Consider the following 23,699-nt stretch of genomic DNA (forward strand, 5'->3'; position numbering starts at 1 on the left):
ATGAGGAGTCAATGACAACAGGGGAATCTGAACTACATTTTTTCCCTCCTCTTTATATTGAAGAAAAATTTACTATCTAGATGATTCTGGTTTCAAACAAAAACCCTTTGAGCATCTCTTTGGTGGAGACAGCAACAGGCTTAGAAGTGAGGCAGCAAAGAACGTCAGTAAAGAAACTTTGAAGCAAGAGACCACATGGAATGATGAAAGACTCCAATAGGGACTTGCAAAAGAAAATAAAGACTCAATACATGAGAACAGCACAAGAATCTCAAAGCATTTTTCAAAAATTAAAAGCAAATTGCATTTATGCATACTTGATCCAAAAGCATAGACTCGTAGGGAGATCAAAGGAATGTTGAGGGTGGAGTAAACCATTCATAGAAGCTTAGGTTTAATCCCCATCCATTGTCAAAATAATCTTTTTTTGCAACTTCCCAAGTAGTATTCATCCACACTCGGCTTGATCATGTCTAATGATAAAGAGCTCACAACCTAGTAAATCATCTACTGCTATACTTCTAAAATGTAGACTGTTCTTTATTATATTAAGTCTAACAGCATTCTGTCACCTCCAACAGTACCGAGTCCTACTTTTGCCTTCTGGACATTGATAGAGAGGGTTTTATTTAACTTTTTATGCACGTGGCAGCCCTTCAATGTAAAAAGACAGTTGTAATAGGCTTCCAAAATCTTTTTTTTCCAGAGCCAAAATCAAAGTTTTATCACTTTCTTTTGTGACTGGCCTTTGCTACATTTTGTTTTTTCTCTCTTGATAAACTTGAGATTTTTAATTCCTCTTTCAATAATGGGTGCTCTGAACAAAATATTTCTGTCAATTGCATGCGTCATTTGGAGGGTGTTGAAAACACAGATTCCATGATACCTGGCTCAGACAGAATAAATAAAACTAAATTGCTAAGAATTGAGTTAGCTATTTGTATTTTAGCAAGCTTTTTTAGTGATTCTAATGTGCATCAGGTTTGGGAATCAATGCCTGCATAAAACATAAAACATCAATTTGAACAGTTCAGAGTAAGAATAAGAAATGTTATCCACCCTGTTTTTAAAAGTTGCAGCTCATTCTAGTGTTTAGCCTTTCTGACACTATTCTTATCCTGTTGATTCTTTCTTCCAGTTACACAAAAAAATGCATAGTAATTTAAAATTATAATATGACAGAAACACATTACAAAGAGAGTAAAAGCCTTTTGTATTTCCCTCCACTCACTCTGAGAAAACCACTGTATACATCTCCAGGTTTTTAAATGTAAGAATTTGCATAACCATCACACACACACACACACACACACACACACACACAGTTCCCACACTCATAACATGCTTTTTACATAACAATGCTGCTTAGGTTTTTTTCCCACCTGACACTACTTTTATGGTTTAATGACATTTTTTGCATTTTCTCTCTTCATGCACAAGTAGCATTTCTGTGTTCCTGTTGTTCCTGGTCAAATCTTTACTTCATGTCTTCTTCATTCCTGGGAATGATATCAGGGTTGTGTCTGCAGAGATAAATTTCTTTTTACTGCCATCATTTATAAATTGTTTTGAGAAATTAATTATTTTGTTCCTCCCCACTATTAACAGTTTAACTTTTTCCTCCTTTCTCTTTCCTTCCTTCCACCTTTCCTTTCTCTCTTTTTTCTTTCTCCTTTTTTCCTTTATTTCTTCCTTCCTAAAATCTCATTCCTTAAGTGTGTGGTTCATGCTTCACACAATTTTTTTCTTGATGGAAGGGATGACCAAATGACAATATTCCCTCATTCCCATTTTTAAGAGTTTGTCTCTATAGATCAGATTTAAGTCCAAAATAGCTGTCAGTTTGTTTTGTCCCCTTTTACTTTTGGGAATTTAAATTTAATAAGGTTAGTGAAGAATGTTTCAGGTGGTCTGTTCCCAGCTGAGGAAACCTACTGGAACATATCAGAAATAATTAGCTTCTTTTGTCTCTGCTATGTCTTGCTTCTGTGCCAATTTTAAATGTAAGTATAGTTGGCAAATGGCAGCTCAGCTCTCTGTTTGGACAAGAGGCTCCAAGAAGCATAAACTACTCCCCTGTGAGTTATAATTCCAAAGTGTATGAGGGTCCATCCAAGTGAAGACTTTTTTTGACTTAGCTGTAGTATATTCCCCTTCTCCACCCTGAGTACCGATATACTCTGCCTATTTTGGGAGTCCCTTTGGACCAGCTATATTCTTCTATTTCCCTAGATATTCTACCTAGTTTCCACAGTGCACCTAATGTCTTAGCTTCAGGAAGAAATATATTCACCAAGCTTTAATACATATGAATATTTGCCTTTGCTAAAAGATTTCTGGCTAAAAAAAGAAATTGACAGCATGTGATTTTTGTGAGGCTGTGGGACAATTGGAACTCTCAAATGTTGCTGGTGGAAGTATAAACTGGTACAACCACTTTAGAAAATTCTCTTGTCATTTCTTATAAAGTTAAACATACATCTACATTATGGCTTACTCCTAGGAATCTAGCCAAGAATAATAAAAATGTACACTGACAGTCTTAGACAAGGATACTTATTTCAGCCTAATACATAATGACCTCAGTCTGCAAATAATCCAAATACTCATCAACTGGAAGGTGTCTAATCAAATTGTGGTATATTCATAAAATGGAATACTACCCACAATATAATGGAAGAAAGGACTTATAGTAATGAAAACAATAGGTGAACCTTAAAATCATGTTAAATGAAAGAAATCAGACATAAAATAGTACATTCTTTTTGTTTTATTATGACATACAAATGACAGCAGAAATAATCTATGATGATAGAAATCCAGTAGTGGTTGCAACGGTAGAAAAAAAATGACAAAATTTCTGATGACATGGAAATCTTCCTTATTTTACTTGGGGAATGATGGTTACAGGGGGTATATAATGGTCACAAGTGATTAAACAGAACACAAGTTCTGTGCATTTTAACATATGCTCATTATGTCATTTATACAGTTACCCACAAGATTTCCAGAGATGGACTGATTGATGTTCACTAAAAGCAATGTGTGCCCTGTTTCATCTTCATGCTCTTGATAGTTACTTGGAGAAATACTTGTTTACTCCTCCATCACTTGGATAGCTCTAGTTTATCCTGCTGGTTTCAAAATGGAATTACTTCTTAGAAGTCTTTTCTGATGACACATCATTCTAGGCGTCTTCTCTGGGCTCCCTATAATGCCTTTGTCAAGGCATATGTCATCCTACATTGAGATTATCCACATTATTGGCAATTAGCAGTAACCGGTGTGAGCTTTATAGGGCACAGGTTTTGTTTGGTTTTACTCTAAGACCTAAAACAGTCACAGAATAGCTGCTTAAAATTATGTAATAATCAGGCCAGTGCAGTGGCTCATGCCTGTAATCCTAGCACTTGGGAGGCTGAGGCAGGAGAATCACTTGAGCTCAGGAGTTCGAGACCAGCCTGGGTAACATAGTGAGACTCCGTCTCTATAAAAATAAAAAAGAAATTATGTAATGATCAAATGAGTGAACTTCAAGGTCTGTGATAGACTTTTTGAACTTAAATTTTTAAGTTAAATTTTTAACAAATACCTGTAAGTATGTTTAATTCTTCTGATAATGCATTGAGAAACACTGCTTTGAAGCAGCATAAGTTTTTCTGAAGGAATTCAGTGTACATTTGGAACCATTATTACTTTATACATCTTATGGCATTTCTTAATAAACTCATCCACTTATTTCCATAACATCTTATTGTTACATCCTTAATCCCAAAAAGTTAATGATGGGCAGAGTGCCCACATAACTTATCATCTAACCTGAGCTATATTTCAATATAAGGGAATATTACAATTACACCAGATGACAGTTATCAACTGAGCAAATAGAGGCACAATTTTCTTCTATTTATGGGGAAGTAGGACAAAGAATTTTCAGAATGCAGTAAGGACAGTATGGTTTGGTTTTGTTTTGTTTTCTTGTTTTTCAGATTTATCTTATGCATGGACCTTCAATGATAACCCCTTATACGTCCAAGAGGACAATAGGCGATTTGTATCTCAAGAGACGGGAAACTTGTACATTGCCAAAGTGGAACCATCAGATGTGGGCAACTATACTTGCTTTATAACAAACAAAGAGGCCCAGAGAAGCGTTCAAGGTCCACCCACTCCATTAGTGCAGCGCACTGATGGTAAGAGAATGAGTTCTCTTGGGAATATACTTTATCTGTGTCCCTTAAAGCCTGGGAAGATTCGTAAAGCTTTCTGTTTCCTTCTTGTTTGATGGAGCCAAGTTATCTATGAGTTTAGGTTCAATTCACAAATACGTAAACCAAAAATATAAGAGAAAATTATCTAATTCACCCACATGGTGCAGTAGACATGGTTCTGGGTATACCAAGCCATCTCCTTTCTGGCACTGAAACAGCTTGTCTTTTTTTTTTTGCTTAAAGACTACTTTATAAAAACAAAAATGATGTTTGGGGGAGTTGGCGTGTGTGTATGTGTGCACGTGTGGGTGCTGCCAAACTTATATAATTGACAATATATTTTTAATGAACATATGTTGCAGCTACTTTTTAATGCCCCCATATTTTCATATTTGCCCTTTTTTGTTCACCCTTTGTTTACATGGCTGGCAAAATGGGGGGAAAAGTTCATATCCAAGGAAAGCAAAGCTAACCAACATTAATTATGAGCATTCCAGAGAAGAATGAAACGCAAGATTTATAATAATTATATTCCTCCAACGAACATAATCCAGATTAGTCTCTCACGAGTTTTGTAGCTTAGTCAAGTCATAGCTGGTACAAGATTTAGAGAGCCAGAAAGTTTAAGGAAGTCATTGAAGTGGAAAAATTCTCTAGTTGTTTTTTAATTAAATGTTCACAGTGGGATTCATAAAGATAGAAAATTTGTTGGTGCATTTTATGACTATATTCAGGACTTGAAATGCAATACCTCGTGGAGATTTTCTCCCCTCTGAAGAGTTGAAGAAAAGCAAGAATATACTGCTAATAAAGGATAACAGAATTGTGGAACAAGTCCCATAGAAGGAGTTCTTATAATAGAGCTTTTATAATCACTAACCACCCAAATATATTTGAAAGGTCTTCATTAAGATTTCAGCAACCGTTAGACTTATTCCTAAGTTCAATTTCTCTCCTTCAATGAATACTCCTGTTTATGACCAGAAGAATTCATGAGCCAACAATATGCTTAGAGATTCTACTATGTTTTTCCTTTTTTTGTTTGCTGTCTACTCTGAGTTTCTGCTTCTTCCCTTCTTCATTCCTTCCTTTTTCTATCCACTCTATTCCCTTGAACACATTTACAGGAAAAGTAGAGCAAAAGCATTGTATATAACACAAAAATCAAACCTCTTTTACACGTAAGCATATAAGAAATATCAGACATCAAGAAAGCGAAAAAGAATAAAACCTACCAACTTAGTTGATTGAAGTAGTACTCACTACCTTCTCACCATAAGCTCTTTGAATGTTTATAATGGTCAAGGTCTTAAAAATGAAGTATTTTTGTTTCATATATATTTTGTAATTTTTACTTTTTTACAATTATATTAGCAACCAACAATGTATTTATTTTAGGAATGTATTACTTTGTTGTTTGGTATATATATTAAAAATGATCAAAGTATTTAAATAATCTTGAGGTGTCATTGATTAAATTAATTAAGTTAATGAGAATATCATATAGATATATTTCTGTTACAACTCCTCTGGTAGGTAGTATATTTACAATAGGCTATACCATTATCTTATTCTTATCTTAGCACATATCCCCAATTTCTTGCATTGAAAATTTAAAAACTTAAAACAAATTTTTATAGGTGTACAGCAAACTTATTTAGCAACAAAACCTTATTGTACTAATATGTGAATATTTACTTTTTTATCTCAATTAATGTGATGACTTTATACGTTTTGCTGCAGAACTACTGTTATTTTGGATTAAGACCTACTGCAGTGGACTTCTTACAGTGTTAGCTGAAAAATTCCTGTTTTTTTTTTTTTTATTATTATTAATCAGATCTGGCTCTCTTGAGTTTCCTGAAAGGTAGATAAACATGGATATCACTAGAAAAGTATCTTTTTTGAAAACACAGAAGCATTTTAGAATCTATATGTATCCAATTCTTAACTGAAAGCCCTAATTCTTATTAAGAAGAAATAATCAGGTTTTGGTTAATGAAGCATTTACTTCATAGAAAACTTCTATTCTCCAGAAATGCTGCTAGCTCTTTTGATATTTAACAGGTGTGATGGGGGAATATGAACCAAAGATTGAAGTGCGTTTTCCTGAAACTATACAAGCTGCAAAGGATTCATCTGTAAAACTGGAATGTTTTGCCCTTGGAAAGTAAGGTTTTTGTTTTTGTTTTCCTGGTTGCTTTAAATTTTTTTTATTAAAAAGCTTTTTGTTATTCAAATATTGCTCTAAGGTAAATTACCAAGTAGATTACAAATGCTGGAACTTTCAGTGGAACTTTCTGATTTGAATTTAAACAAACATGTCTAATACTGCGACAATGACCAGGGCTGCAATTGAAAATAATCAGGGCTGCAATTCTCCCCTACAGGTGCTGATATTTCCTTTAGTTTAAGCATAATGAGACCCATTTAGGCAGCACATTGCAAGGAAAGAAGTGCACTTGTATAAGATGATGGGCAAGTCACTAAACCTTTCACACATCCTTCACTCTGTCTTGTCCTACATCCAGAAATACATTGCCTGGAGTATTTCCTTGCTTAATTAACCAACAATTCTGATAAATAAAAAACCACTGCTCGTTTCCAAAATAAGACTAATTAAAGTCCATTTTTCATACTGGATAATTAGAATTGAGCCCAAGCTTCCCTGATAGTGGAGGCATTTTGTTTCACTCAGATAAGCATTTATTAGGAACAGGTTTGGAATACTTTTAAGCCAGGAAAATACCTACATTTTTGCATGGGATGTCTAGAACACCTCTTTGCTTTTTGGTGGTATACAAATTTCATTTTTGTGCCTATAAACACCAGAAAAAAAAAAAAAAAAGAGAGACAGACTAGACTGTCATTTTCAAATGTTAGTATGCATGTGAGTTACCTGGGGACACGGTTAAATTCATATTCTGACTCTAGAGGTCTGGGGTGATGTTTGATTCCTCCATTTCTAATAAGCTCCCATATATTAGTCACGCTTCTTATAAACGGAACATACTTTGAATAGTAAAAGACTTGACTGACTCAGAGGTAAGTTCGGAGGGCTTACCTCTAAATCCAAGGTCTATTCCTAATGTGGCCATCACATTTAGAAATAGTGACTTAGTGTCAAAATTCTGGAAAACATCCTTAAATGTCTCAGTCATTTTATTAAGTTAAACATACTCAGCAATCCAAATAATGGTGGTCACTAAATATTAGTTTGTTTTCTATAGATGGAATTTTGCATATCTTTAAATTAAATTTCTCAGAATAGTCATTTCTCATGGATTTAAGAGACCATATTTTATTTTCATACAGTATGGGTCTCATAGCATTTATCAAACAAATAATTATTGATTGATTAAATGATTCCTAAGAAAGTGACAAACAGGGGCTTTACACCAGTTTTTATTATTTGCCTGCCTTTTAAGACATGATGAACTTTCACCATTTTCAGGCTTTTTCAGAAGTTAAGGTTTATAAAAATATTAAATGTCATCAAATTCTTTGATAATTAGATAATTAATTTAAAAAGAAAACCAATAAAAGAGAGTATCTGAAAAGAATATTAATAGCTTATTTAATCATATTTGGCATCAGGAAATATAGATTGCTGAAATTAAAAAATGGTTTTTCACAATAAAATAATTGAAAATGTTGAGGCTATTTCTCAAGAATCTAATGAAAATAATTTCATTTGCTAAGCACCTATAACTAAACATTTATGATACAATATACATAATTGTCATAATCTTGCAGGGCAAATTATGTTTTCATTACATATGAGAAACTGAAGCTCAGATTGGAGAAGGAACCTGTTCAATTTTATGTTTCTATTCAGAGGAGGCGAGCAATTCAAACCTAGGCCCACCTGATTTTAAATTCTGAATTTAGGAACTTCTAAGTAAATGGTAAGATAACTGCTTTTGAAATCCTGGGAGACAGATTCAATTTCCAATTTTCTCAAGAATTATTTGATTGTTAGCAAACATGCTTATAATCTCTATGAATTACCATATTTTCATCCAAAAGGAGTTATGATGTATGTTTGTTGTGAGGATTAGAATGGATAATACATGTTAAAACATTAAATCTTGGGCTTGCCATTTATGTAATAAATGCTCACTGAATTATTCTAAAACCAAAATCCAAATTTCATTCTACTTTTTTTTTTTTTTTTGAGATGGAGTCTTGCTCTGTTGCCCAAGCTGGAGTGCAGTGGTGTGATCTTGGCTCACTGCAAGCTCCACCTCCTGGGTTCACACCATTCTCCTGCCTCAGCCTCCCAAGTAGCTGGGACTACAGGCACGTGCCACCACGCCCAGCTAATATTTTTATTTTTGTATTTTTAGTAGAGACGGGGTTTCACCATGTTAGCCAGGATGATCTCAATCTCCTGACCTCGTGATCCACCCGCCTCAGCCTCCCAAAGTGCTGGGATTACAGGTGTGAGCCACTGCACCGGAGGCATTCTACTTTTATATAAACGATGTTTGAGTTAGTGAGGATGTTCAAAGCAGAGTAGGTATCTCAGAGAGGGTATAAATTCTCATCTTTCCCAGCCCAATCCTGTTCTCTGTGTCTCAGGATTGATGACAGTGTAAGAAAGGAGCAATTAGGGTCAGTTCTGGAAAAATAAAAAAAGAAGAAGGAAAGAAAGAGAGAGAAGAGAGAGAGAAGGAGAGAGAACATGATCAATATAGTCTTTGAACTGCTCACATACCAGTTTTTTAAATTTATTTATTATTATATTATTCAAACCTACAGAAAAGTTGAAAGAGTAATACACAGACATCATATACTCTACCTGAATTGACCAAGTATAAACCTGTGCTACATTCCCTTTCTCTCTCTCTCTGCCTCTCTCTCTCTTTCTTTCTCCACACACAAATGTATCAGATATGTGATAAGATCTAATCAGGAAAAATGAAGCTTGGAATATATGTGGTATATGGAATAATATTTAAAAATAAATAAAGCAGTGTCTTATTTTCCATTAACCCCATGGTGATGGAAATAATCAACACATTATTAAATTGTACAAGGTAAAATTTATAGTTTTAAAAACATACAAGAGTCCCTAAACCTTTTTCTTTTTCTTTTTTTTGTTTTGTTTTGTTTTTTGAGACAGAGTCTAAGTCTGTTGCCCAGACTGGAGTGCAGTGGCACGATCTCGGCTCACGGCAACCTCTGCCTCCGGGGTTCAAGTGATTCTCCTGCCTCAGCCAAGCGAGTAGCTGGGATTACAGGTGCCTGCCACCACACCCAGCTAGTTTTTTTATTTATAGTAGAGATGGAGTTTCACTGTGTTGGCCAGACTGGTCTCTAACTCCTGACCTCCTGATCCACTTGCCTCGGCCTTCCAAAGTGCTGGGATTACAAGCGTGAGCCACTGTGCCCGGCTCCTAAACTTTTGACAAAATTTAAACTAGCAATATTTGACCCAGAAACATTTGAGTTGGAAAATTAATAGTTTAAAAAACTCTCAAAATATAAAATCTCATGTGTGTGTACAAAAGAAACTCCCTGATAAATAAATCATGTTTGTTAAGTTTATGCAGAAAATAACTGTTGAACATGAAATAATGTTAAATGGGAATAGGAAAATAATAGAAATTACCAAACCATACCTCATAGAAAATTGTCAAGGAAATACTTGATTTAATGGAGTCCACTCCCTAAATTGTTATCTAACAAAATTAATCAATGTTGAGATTATGTTTATTAAAGGAAGTCATTAACATAGAATTGAAATACCTTGGAGTAAAAATGGAAAGTCTGAAGCATCTATTGGGTCGAAGTGGCAGTGTTAAAATGCCCTGTATAACAATCTTACATTTGGTGTAATTGGAGTGCAGATACATTTCTCATTTCTTCAAAGCAACAAAATGTATGTGAAAATACTTTGACTACTTTGGAAAACTGACAAATGTGAGCTACTACCAAAAAGAGTTTTATATATGCTTGCCAACAGTTTTCAGAAAACAAATTAGATTATCTTTAACACATTGCAAGCATGCTGAAAATGCCTTTTAGTCCATTATAAATTACAGTATTTACCAAATGCCATATTGTCTTCTAAATACATAAAATTAACAAACATAAAAAGCAACACACTAGATTAACTATGTTACAGGTATAACTAACAATCTGAAAATAGAAACAGTCAAATGTCTTATCTTCAAAATTAAAAATCTATATTTGTAAGTTTGTTGCCAAGTCTATTGAGTGTTTATTATAAATCATACTCTCTAACATCTCTTCATAAAAATATTGCTGTGCAGCATTTGGTTTTAGTCATTTTTTTCCCCAAATATGGGGACTTCTTTTTACTAATCCATCTAAATCTTCCTGTCTACTTTGTGAGATACTTTACTCTTTTGTAAGATGTTCCATAACCTCAAAACTGAGAAAAGCTAGTTGACTTGAGGAATAAAATCAAATATTTTTTTCTGATTATATTGCTAATTATTGACTGCTATTTAAGCTATAGACTACACATTTATTAAACTAAGATGTATATATTTTAATAGATGGGGGAAAGAGAGAGAGAAGAGGGAGGAAGAAAATCAATAGGTGGGTAGAAGGAAAAGGAAATAAAAACATAGAAAGACCAGCTCCAGTGCCAGATCTTATTAAATTTTTTATTTTTAGGACATAAGAGAGCTCCTGAAATAAAAAAATTTGCTTTCATTAAATGTTTGTTTAATGTACCCCATACATGTGCTCACATAACTAGGAAATATCACCCTCTATCTATCACTGGGAATATTTTTTCTCTTGAGGTTGTAGATTATTTTTGTTGTTTATTTATCTTGTTTTGTTTTCTCTGAACTTCCTGAATCTATGGTTTGGTGTTTGTCATTTTTTTTTTTTTTTTTAATTATTATTATTATTTGAGACAGAGTCTCGCTCTGTCGCCCAGGCTGGAGTGCAGTGGCGCGATCCCCGCTCACTGCAAGCTCCGCCGCCTCCCGGGTTCACGCCATTCTCCTGCCTCAGCCTCCCTAGAAGCTGGGACTACAGGCGCCGGCCACCACGCCCGGCTAATTTTTTTTGTATTTTTAGTAGAGACAGGGATTTCACCGCGTTCACCAGGATGGTTTCGATCTCCTGACCTCATGATCTGCCCGCCTCATCCTCCCAAAGTGCTGCGATTACAGGCGTGAGCCACCTCGCCCGGCCTGCTGTTTGTCATTATTTCTGAAAACTATTCAGGCATGATTATTTTAAACATTTATTTGTTTGCTTTTTTCTCCTTTTAGTATTTCTTTTACATTATCTTTTATGCCATTTGTAATCTCCCTTCTGTCCAAGTTCTTAATCTTTTAAAAATTTTTAATTATTTTTATCTTTGCATTTCAATTTGGGAAGTTCTATTGGTATTGCTTGTCATTCATTTACTTCCCCCTTAGCTATGTTCAGTCCACTGTTGAGCCCATCAAAGGCATCCCTCATTTGTATTATTACATATTTTATTTCCAGCATTTCCTTTTGATCCTTTCTTAGAGTTTTCTTCTCTGTGCTTACATTATCCATTTGTTCTTATATGCTGTTCACTTTTTAATTATAGACCTTGATATATTAATTATAGTAATTTAAAATTACTGTCTGATAATAACTAGTTCAATTTTAAATCCTCAGCCTGATAGTTCTAAAAGTTTCATTATATTTGAGTCTAGTTATCATGGTGTTTTGTCTCTTCAGACTGTTTTTTAGCATGCTTTGTACTTTTTTATTTGAATCCTGAACATTATTATATCAGATTAAAGGAACTTCAATACCTAAACTTTTAGTGTGAGGTTTTATGTTTTTCTAGTTAGAATTAGGCTGTAATTTCTGTTGGCTCTAGCTGTGGCATAAGAGGTTAAATTTTAGGTAGTACCTTTGCTTTTATGTCCACTCTTGCCCTTGGGTTTCCCTAGAGACTCTTTCTTAAATAGCATCTAAAGTTTGCAGTTATTTCAGCTGTAATTCTCTGCGCTGTAATTATATAGGAGCCCTAAATAAGTCCTTGCTTGCTAATTCTATCATCTCAGTTTTTTGTGGGTCTGTTTCTATTGGCTGCTTTTTCTCCTAGTTACAGTTCTCATTTCTCTGCTTGTTTGAATATGTAGTAATTTAAGATTGAATAGTAGACATCATAAATGTCATGTTGTTGAATGCTAAATTGTGGTGTACTTATTAAAAATCTTTTTGAACTTTATTTTGATAGGCAGTTGTTACACTACTGTGAATCCTCGGGTTTTCTGTGGTTATTAAGGCTAGTTTACTACTAAGATGAAATCCCCAACTGAATGCTTCAAATGTTCACCAAGTTTTTCTTCTCTGATATAGTGGAGCTCTAATGTCTTCCAGGCCTATTTGAGCTCTGAAAACTATTCTTTGCCCAGCCTCATGCAACACTCCTATGCAGATCTTCAGAGCACATTATTTAAGTAATGCCATTCTTTCTAATACTATGCTCTGCAATTCCAGCCACTTCAGCCTCTCCAAATCCGATCTTTGTCTTCTCAGCTCAGTGACACAGTACTTTACTACTTATGTCTCCCCTACCTACTCCCTGATCTCGATGGAAAGTGTCTCTACACAGAAAACAAGGGCTAACAAAACCTTATTTCATTTATTCCCCTCTTTCAGGATCATACTTTTGTGTTGCCAATTGTTCAAGTTCCAGCAAGAGGTTTTTTGTTTGTTTGTTTGTTTGTTCATTTCATATATTTGTCTAGTTTTTCACTGTTTTTGAAATACTAATTATGAAGGTAAATACAGTGAGGCTTAGATAAATTAAGTGACTTAACCAATATAAGTTGCATATCTGGGATTCAAATCTACATCTCATAGATTCTGACTCCAAAACTCATGCTTATAACCCTTTCATATTTGTATTGAATTCACTTCTAAGTGTCTGACTTACTTAATCCTCCATGGGCAGATGTAATATGACCCTCAATTATCTAAATATTTTGCTAGAAAAAGGCTTGAAAAATTTCAGCAAAATGTTAAAAAATGCTTTATCTGGGGAAAGGAATTATAGCTATATTTCCCATTTATATTATCCATAATAACTAATATTCCAGCAACAAGTAAGTTTTAATTTTACATATTAAAAATAACTAAAATTCAAAAGATAAGCTTGTAAAAAATTCAAGCTGTGTTTTAATGAGAAGAAAAAAGTGTTTCCAAAAACACATCAAAAATCAGGGTTATACACCTTATTGTTATATAGGTGATGATGGCAATGTACACCATTTCTAAAAGTCTGGTATACCTGATTAGGTAGCACTCAGAAAACATAGTTTCAGTCACAGAAACCATCATGCAGACAGGATGTATAAAAAGTGAAGTCTAGAGAAGAATTGGTGAAGTGTTTACTCAATAATCTAACAAACTTAAACCACCAAAAGCTAGTGTGAGTACAGAATAATTAAGAAAAAGCTTCAAGTAATTGTCTTAACTTTAATTGCTATGACTTTGGGGATATGTAACTGACTTTCTATATTGGAGTTTCAGAGCTGACATGATCACAGCTTTCAACTCTCAGTTTCGTCTCATTTGTTTAACATGGCAGACTCTTAATTATGAAAGCTGCAAATTAATTGTATAGTGAAATACCCTCAGAAGCTCCTTGTATAGGTACTATGCAAATGTAGTATGATTGACTGATAAATATGTATGTCTCCTTTGAAAAAAATATGGGCTCTTGCTGGGTGAAGTAATTAAACTGATATCCCCCATAACTCTATTCTACTGCTTTTATAAACAACCAAACATATTTTCCTTTTTCTAAAAAAATCTTAATTTAGTAACTTTTCTGTTAGTATTCTGGAATGTAAATAACATTAGTAGCAGCACTGAATGTTCCTGTGTGTTCTGAAGCCTTCACACAGAGTACTATATTTATGTGTACATGTATATCTTATTTTTTTTTCTAATTTATGAAGCAAAAGATACCCAGCTTGGCTATTAATGTCAAGCAGCAAATTTAAGTCTCACCATGATGTTGTTAGGTGTTTCAGAATTTTCAGGTGGCAGAGGAGCTATTTCTTATAATGTTTGCTTTTCATCTTACAAATGTGGACATCATTGCAGATTATACTGCAGAAAGATTTCTCAAGTCACTCAAGATGAAAATAATATTTTTAAATCAAGCTAGGCACACTGAAACTTTTCAGTTCCTTAGCAATTTTTTAGTTTATCATTTTAATCACTCAGGTATCTTAAAGATTTTGAAACTGGATATCTAAAAAGTCGTTTACCTTTTGTTTCCCCTCATTGAGTTGAGTAGATAGAGAACAGAATCTCTTCCTAGGCATAGTTTACCCCATTCACTCCAGAAATGCATACTGAAACCTAATCTTTAGACTCTTGCTAATGACTTTTTCTAAAACATGATATTATTAATAACTTTTTTTAACATGGCATGGTATTGCCTGGCATAAAATAATAAAGTAAACTTTATAGAACACTCACCTCTGTTGACCATGCTCACAAATCTGAGAACTAAAAAATCTTCAAGCCAATTATTCAGAAATTGAAAGATAACATTAACCCCACCATGCTCTCACAAACACACGCGCACACCCTAGCAATAAATAATTTATTAGTGAATTTATTCGCATTTGAAGGCAAATGGTATGCTGAAAAGTGTGGACTTTACGTTCAAATAGAGCAGGATTAAAGTCTTAATTTCACTTATCAATAGCTGGATGACTTTGGTCAGTTTTCTTATGTGTATAAGGAAGGCAAAAATGAGAGAGAGAGAGAGAATAAATAGATATAGCCGAATTTTTTAAGGACTGGAAATACTATTAAGCTCACTTACTAAGATTCCTGACCCATAACAGGCATTAAATAGTAACTACTTTATGAATCCTGGGAATCGTCAAAGTTGCTTTGACTGAGGAGGTAAAAAGGAACACATATGAAGGAGCGAAATGGTTTCTGTGTTATATTTTTGTGTTAAGGGACTTCCCTAGAAGAATAGATTTATTATTTTAAATTCTGTTCAGTCTTTCTAAGGATTACTGACATTTCCTCTCTCACTCATTTGACAAATTGAGCACCAATTATTCATTCACTTAGCAAATATGTATTGAATACCTCATTCAATCATTAATTCCTTCATTTCTTCATTTAGGTAGTCAGTCAGGGGACAGACACCTGGCCCTGGGAGATAAAAAAGATTATATAAAGGTCCGGGGAGGTTGCAGGCTAATGAAAATAAGATTGATGTAACAATGTGTGATTACACATTTCTCTTGGGATCAGCTCTTTCCTTCCAGCCTTTCAGTGAAGGAAGAGTCAAGGATCCTCACTTTGGGAACTTTACTGATTATCTTTTTCCCACGCTGCCCTTTATCAAATAGAGACTGGAGAGGGTCACTGTCATTTCTTTAGCAGAGCTAATTTTAAGCTATTACTTAAAGGCTTCTCGTATTTCTACGAAATGGAAAATTATTTCTTCTTTTTTCCCCTTTTGTTCATAAATACATTTTTTAACGACTGGATTTTAAATAATAGTTTTACAACAGAAATATTGAACCGATAGTATAGAGAGGTCCAATATAACCCCCCACACAATTTCCCTTATTACTCACATCTTACATTATTATGATGCGTTTGTTACAATTAACCAGCCAATGCTGATGTCTGATTATTATAAAGTCCATATTTTATTCAAATGTCTTTGGCATTTATGCCCTTCTATTCCAAGATTCCATCCAGAGTACCACATTACATCAAGTTTTCTTGTCTCATTAGTCTCCTCTTCTCTGTAGCAGTATCTCAGACATGTCTGGTGTTTGATGTCCTTGACAGTTTTGAGGAGTGGTGGTCGGTTTATTGTAGACTGCCCCTCTGTTAGAATATGCCTATATTTGTCATAATTAGACTGGGGTTACAAGTTTTGGAGAGGAATAATATAAAGGTAAGGAACAATTTTCATTACATATCAAGGTTAACTTTATCAAAATGATTTATGACAGATGATGCTGGCCTTGATTACCTGGCTGAAATAATTTTTATCAGGGTTCTCCACTATAAAATTACTCTTTTCTCCCACTCCATACTGACTCTTTGGAAATGGGTGACTATGTGTAGTCCACACTTGATGAATAGAGTCTTGTGCTTCACCTTTTGCAGAATAATGAACCTACAGAATTCTTTTACCTGTGAAATGTGTCACTTCTTCATTTATTAATATTTAGTAATTTACTTACATCAGTACTGACTCACATATAATTATTTTAGACTTTGAATTGTAATTCTATGCTACTTTGTTTATTTTGCTGCTCAGCTTGTTTTAGCTTTTGCCATTGGGAGCCTTTTAAGTTGGATCTTGTGCCCTTTGTTATGCACTCATCAATGTATGGGGTGTTGTGTGTGTGTGTGTGTGTGTGTGTGTGTGTGCCTGTTAGCACTTTCTTATTTACTGACATTAAAGATGTTCCAGGTTCATCTTGTATATTTCATGCCCTAGTCATAGCAGCAGTCATGTCTCCAAGGATAGGATTCCTGGCTCTTTTTATTGAAGAATGACATTAGAAACAAATATCTGGGTACTAGGTGTGCTTGTTGCTACTAGAGTGTCATTTATTTAGGCGCTCTCAGATGACAGAGGAAAGAAATATGTGTGTATATACTACTTATTATATAGATATATCTATAAGTATTTCTATATACAGCTATTGGTATTATGTTAAGTTAAACATAAGATCTTGCTGTTGTCTCCAACTCTAATCCATTACTACATGGACCACTCTGCTCTCGTCCACTTACTGATCAGTAAATTTCCACTCCATACAGTGCTGTCCCATTAGATTAGAAAAGATATAGATTATATCTATAATAGCAATAGATTAGAATTTTTATTTCTGTTAATCTACACCAGCGTCTGATATTGTGTGGGGTTTTGTTTTGTTTTGTCTTTTTAGCCATTCTAACAGGTGTATAGTGGTATTTGCTTGTTGTTTTAATTGGTAATTCTCTAATGGCAAAAGATGTCAACATCTTTTAATGTGATTATTTGCTATCTATTTATCTTCTTTGGTAAGATGTCTGCTTACATCTTTGCTACATTTTTAATTGGTATGTTTATTTTCTTATTGTTGAGCTTTAAGAATTCTTTGCATATTTTGAACATAAGCCTTTTATCAGATATGTGTTTTGCAAATATTTTCTCCCAGTCTGTGACTTGTCTTTGCATTTCCTTAACAATGTCAATAACAAAGCACAAGGTTTTTATTTTAATGACGTGCAGGTTATCAATTTTTTTCCAATGAAAAGTATTTTTGGTGTTAAATACAAAAACTCATCACTATATCCAAGGTTACCTAGATATTCTCCTCTGTCATCTTCTAGAGCTATTATAGTTTTATGTTTTGCATTTTCATTGATGGTCCATTTTGCATTAATTTTTGTGAAAGATGTGACCTCTGGGTCTATTCATTTTATAACATATGGACTTCCAATTGTTCCAGTATCTGTTAAAAAGACAAATTTTTCTCTACTGTATTGTGTTTGCTAGTTTGTCAAAGATATGCTGACTATATTTGTACAAGTGAATTACTGTGCTCTCTTTTGTTCCATTGCTGTCTATTATTTTGCCATTATCACATCGCCTCAATTACTGTAGCTTTACAGGAAATCCTGAAGTCAGGTAATGTCAGTACTCCAACTTTATTCTTCTTCTTCAGCATTGTGTTGGCTATTTTGTTTTGTTTTGTTTTGCTTTCCTTGTCTTTCCATATAAACTTTAGAATCATTTTGTCTATATCCATAAAATAGCAGTTGGGGTTTTTATTGGGATTGACTTAAATCTATTGATCAGGTTGGGAAGATGTGACATACTGACAGTGTTGAGACTTTTAATCCATGAACACAGATTATTTCTCCACTTATTTAGATCTCTTTTAATTGATTTTATGAGATTATGTAGTTTTTGGCACATAAATTTTGAAATACTATTTTATATAAACCCTAGAATTTCCTGTTTTAGTGCTAATATAAATGGCATTGTATTTTAATTGTGTAATTCAAATTCCATTTGTTAACTGCTGGTATAAACAAAAGTTAACTGACTTTGATATATTAGCATTGTATCTTGTTGCCTTGCTATAATCACATTTTAGTGCTGGAATTATTTTTTTGTTAATTCTTTGGGATTTTTCAATGCTGCCTGGGAACAAGTATTATTTCCTTCTTTTCAATCTATATACTTTTTTTTTTTTTTTTTTTGCCTTTTCTTGCATTATTGCACCAGCTACGATTTCCAATACAATGATGACAATGAGTGGTAAGAGTAAACGTGTTTGCCTCTTTCCCCCCTATCCAAAATGAAAGCATCCACTTTCTCACCGTTAAGTAGGATACTAGTGCTACATATTTTGGCAGACATTTTCATCAAATTGAGGAAGTTCCTCTTTATTCCTTGTTTATTGAGAATTTTTATTTTGGGTAAGTGTTGCATTTTTCCAAATGCTTTTTTTGGCACCAATTGATATGATCATGTGATTTTTCTTCTATTCATTAGTGGATTTCATGAATTAATTTTCTAATATTGAACCATCAGTCTTGCATACCCAAAACAAGTCCTACTTTGTTGTGGTGCGTAAGTCTTTTTAATTGTTGCTGGACTCAATTTGTTAATATTTGTTGAGGATTTTTACATTTGTATTAATGAAAGATATTGGTCTGTAGTCTTCCTTTCTTGAAATGTCTTTATCTTATTTTGGCATTATGGTAATTTGGCCTCATAGAGTGAATTAAAAAATACTCTCTCTGCTTCCATTTTCTAGAAGAGATTATGTACATGGAGAATAAATTTATGTACATAAAGAAAAAATAGAGGCCAGGCACAGTGGCTCATAGCTGTAATCCCAAGACTTTGGGAAGTTGAAGCAGGCGGATTGCCTGAGGTTGGGAGTTCGAAACTAGACTGACCAATGTGGAGAAACCCCATCTCTACTAAAAATTCAAAATTATCCAGATGTGGTGGTGCATGCCTATAATCCCAGCTACTTGGGAGACTGAAGCAGGAGAATCGCTTGAACCTGGGAGGCAGAGGTTTCTGTGAGCCGAGATCGTGCCATTCACTTCCCACAGGACAAAAACGAGCAGGGGAACCAGAGTTCTAGAAGTGAATTTGAAATGAGAGCCCTGAGGGCAGGCAAAGAAACAAGCAAGAAGACCAGGAAGAGTTACATCCTTTGCTTAAAACAAAACAATTACTTAGTTAGGTTTTTATATAAACATAGGTGTGTGTGTATATATAATATATATATATATATAATATCTTTACAAATAGACGTATATATATATAAAGTTTGCAAAAGTCATATATACTCATTTGAGAAAATTCTGAAAATATAGGCAAGAAAAAAAGAGGAAAATAAAATCCTTTTTATACTTAATTTCTCCTCCAAAGGATAACTACTCTTATTTTGGTATACATATATCCTTCCCATCTTTACTTTTAACATATTTAGTATAATACACTGCATATTTGTTTGTAATTTTTTTTAATTCTTAAAAATATACCATGAGCATATATGCAGTTCATTAAACAGTCTTCTGCACCCTCATTTGTAATGACAGTAAGATATTTCAATATATGTTTACAGCCAATCTCCTATTGGTGGACATTTAGTTTCCTTCTGTTTTGTTTCCAATTTTTTGTTATCATGAATAATAATGTAATGAATATTCTTGTGACTATATTTTGCTCATGCTCATGTAAACTTCCTAAGTATATTTTTAGAAAATTAGGATTATTGGTAAAGGTAACACTATGTAAAATACTAAGATTTCTAAATGTCTTGCCAATTTCTCAAGAAAGATTATAGAGGGGCCACTGTCAAAGAGCAGGGACCTGCCCTAAAAGTTGGCCTCTTTTAATCTTAAAGACACACTCCGAATCTAATGTCAAACATCCCTTTCCATAGAATTTTTCAAAATTTTTTTTCAAGGAACATAGAGTGGATTGTTACAGTGCTGTTTCCAAAATTAAACTAATTTAAAGACTCTTAAAAATCATACAAGAAGAATATATATATATATATATATATATATATATATTTCTGGAAGCAACTCTTCATCCTTTCCATCGCAGTCTATCACCACCTCTCTCAGTAGACCCGCAGTTCTTACTTTTTAGTAACTGGCAGTTTACAGTTATAGTTACAGGATTTCAAATCTAAGTTGGAACTGAGCTCAGGGAAAATAATAAGTTGTTTGTTTCCTATTTTCCAGCTGACCTTGGAGCCCATCTCTAAGCTTTTACTGAAATTTGGAGGCATCTCAATATGTTTAAAAAAGATGATCTCTGTGATTTCACCTTTTGCCTCTTATACAAAAAAAAAAAATGTCTATTGACTGGTTGCAAATACATTAGTTCATTAGGTGAAGAATACATTGCTAAGCACATGTTATACATCCTAATAAGGTTTGCTTTCATTTTGTACCTGATTAATTCATACAGGGGCAGCAAAGCATGGTGATTTAGAGCTCAGTATCTGCAGAAAGACAGACTTTGGTTCAAATCCTTTTTTTTTAAATTTACTGTATGATGTTGGGCATATTACCCAAACTATCCTAGTCCCAATTTGTTCATCCACAAAATGTTAACAATTGTAATCATATGTTTGATAGTACTATTGCATGAAATAAAGAAAATACTATGTTAGCATAATATATGTATGTAATATATGTTACATACATAACATAACATACATATGTTAGCATGGAGCTAACATAAAATATGTGCTTAATACATGTTAAATAATGATAAAATGATAAACGATTAATGTGCCATTTTCAGTGTCTCTTTTACTTCTTTTATGAAAATTTAGGATCCCAAACTGAGACAAGATCAAACTGAATAAATTTGAGGTAACACAAGGCCCACCTACCATTACCAAATTATCATTTTCTCTCCCAGGAGCAGCAGAGGCATTTATCTAGGCTTAGTATTATTTATCAGTAAAAATTATGGACAAGCTGTTAACGAACTGCTAAGTGCAGTATCATCTTCAGCTGTACCACATCTTGAAATAGTGGGGTTCAATTCATGTTTCATGTGCAGATTAGTATTCATATTACTTACATTAAAAGGAGTAGAAATTGGTAATGAAATTATTAGAGAATATTTGGACAATGGTCCCTGCATGTCTCTGTTTATAATCTTGGCATTAAGGCAATTTACTAAGCCTTATTTATGCTTCAAACATTGTATTTTAGAACGTACTCTCATGGATATTTCCTCATTTGCTCTTCCTGTGTACTCATTCTTATTTCTAGGAAATGTAAAGAGAACACTGAGGCTCAGAGAGGTTAGGTAACTTGCATTCAGTTCTATAAAATTTGCCTGTGTTCCTTTATTTTTTTTTTCCAACTGCAGGTGCCATTCTGTTACCAGTGCTATTATAAACAAACCATTTGTGGCTTTTCAAAGATGACCTCCCCAAGGGAAAACTGATATAGGCATCATCTTATTCCTATTGGGTTGCCATCACAAAATACTATAGACTTGTAAACAACAGGAATTGGCTTGTAAACAACTGAAATTTGTTGCTCACAAGTTCTAGAGCCTGGGAAGTCCATGATCAAGGCAACAGCAGACTTGGTGTTTGGTGAGATGTCTGGTGAGGGCTGATCTCTGGCTCATCTAGCTGTGTCCTCACATGGTGGAAGGGAAAAACAAGCTCCCTCTAATCTATTTTATAAGAATACTAATCCCATTATGAAGGCTCTAGCTTTATGTCATAGTCCCACCTCCTAATACTATCACCTTAGGGGTTAGGTTTCCAACCTATGAATTTTGGGAGGACATAAACATTCATTTCATAGTAGGAACTGACCGCAAGGACAGAATCATGACTCCATTTACACCACTCGGAGTAAAATAAAAATGTTTTCTCTTTTTCCATAACAGTGAGATTGCTTTTCTACAGAACTCATGAATTTATCCATATTGTATTCCCATAGGACAATCTTATATTCCAAGCTCTTTGTATGAATATTTCAAATTGGGGAAATGAAAGCAGCTCGCTGAACAGTCTGAAAATGTAACAAAGGCATTCTTTGCTGGTTTTGTTATTCTGCTTCACTCTCTTCGATTAAAACTGGCCCACTGACGGGATTTCCTGAAATGAGGTTCAAGTTGATAATCCCAAATACAAGCATTTTAAGAAACTCGTTCTCTGTACCAGTCTTTAGTTAAAAACTTAGTATGGCCTGGATTTAAGCTGTAGATAATGAGGTTTAAGAAATCCAGGGGAGAAATACAAGCTTTCTCAAATATCACTAGTAATAAAAATTCTATTTATGGGCTAAAGGTATAGAATTGAAGCACAGTTCCTACTAGTGTGTGGAGAGCTTTAATTTGACTTCGAAATCAGGATGAACTAGGCCAGATGGTTAAGAAATGTATTCTCTGTCTTCAGATAAAATTAATGGGATGCTCCCTTTGTAAAAGCATACTGACATGACAGGATGAAGTAAAAGTCCATATTTATGACAAAGTGTATTTAAGAAGCACAAAACCACAGTGGAGGAAAAAAAGAAAGAAAAACTTTGCTTTTATCATCTAGTAGTATTTCACAATTGTGAAGAATCACATTTCAGGCAACCTTCATTTAGAAAATAGAAACAAAATAAGAAAAGGCTTTTGCAATGCTCCTTTTGAACTACAAGGTTCATGAATCCCTCATCTATGGTCTGAGAAATCTTTGGATAAGAGAATTCCTTCATATTGGTTTTCTTTATTGAGATTTGCATCCAAGCTCAATTTCTGTAAAAAGAGAGAGGAGAGGAGTGTAGAATTAGAGTTTAAAGGGAAATGTTACCAGAAACGACTGATCTCTGTAGTTAAAATGATAATAGCACCATTTGTTTTGAATCTGTAACATCAGTTTCAAGAGATTTAACAATAATCTCCATTCTGAAGACCCCTTCAAAGATCCACCTTGCTCCATGGTGTTCTTTATCTGATTAATATATTAACTTTTCATTTTAAAGAGATCATTTATCTTGAAGCAAAATGAACTCTTAGTGAATACTGCATTACTAGTATCAACATGGACAAACTATATAGAGTCTAAAAAGAATACTGAAGCCACAGCAGGAGAAAGAGTCCACTAGTGCTTATAATTTAGTGGGTGGCAACTCAAAGGAATTAGAAGGTAGATAACAATAAATTAGCCTGCTCTGGAACTCTAAGTGGAGGAGAACTGGCAGGTGATAATTTAGTTGAAATTACCTGTCTAAATGTGAGTATCATTCCAGAAAGTTAATTAGCATTGTTAGCAGCTGCAAGCTGGATATTTAGCTCAAATGACATATGGAAGTCATCTGTCACAATGCCTGGTATATAGTAAGTACTCAGTTAATGGTTATTAATATTATTTTAAAATATCTAATTTTCCTACACCAATTTTCTTCTGTTTGGAGAGCACTTTCTAATTGCTTTCTTCCCTAATGAAATGGTAGTAG

General features: G+C 34.0%; 1 protein-coding gene across 6 annotated transcripts in view; it reads left to right on the forward strand.

Annotated features, from left to right (window-relative positions):
* CNTN6 (contactin 6) overlaps positions 1 to 23,699 on the forward strand; it is a 306,119-nt gene that overhangs the window by 197,583 nt on the left and 84,837 nt on the right. For all 6 annotated transcript variants that reach the window (XR_007723159.1, XM_050778571.1, XM_050778569.1 and 3 more), the window contains 2 exons: positions 3,990 to 4,193; positions 6,279 to 6,381. Coding sequence is in view for 5 of the 6 variants with exons in the window: in XM_050778571.1 (XP_050634528.1) it covers positions 3,990 to 4,193; positions 6,279 to 6,381 (307 nt within the window). In the remaining variant the exon portion in view is untranslated. The remainder of the gene's footprint in view (positions 1 to 3,989; positions 4,194 to 6,278; positions 6,382 to 23,699) is intronic.

Source organism: Macaca thibetana, chromosome 2 (genome assembly GCF_024542745.1).
Source record: "Macaca thibetana thibetana isolate TM-01 chromosome 2, ASM2454274v1, whole genome shotgun sequence".
NCBI lineage: Eukaryota > Metazoa > Chordata > Mammalia > Primates > Cercopithecidae > Macaca > Macaca thibetana.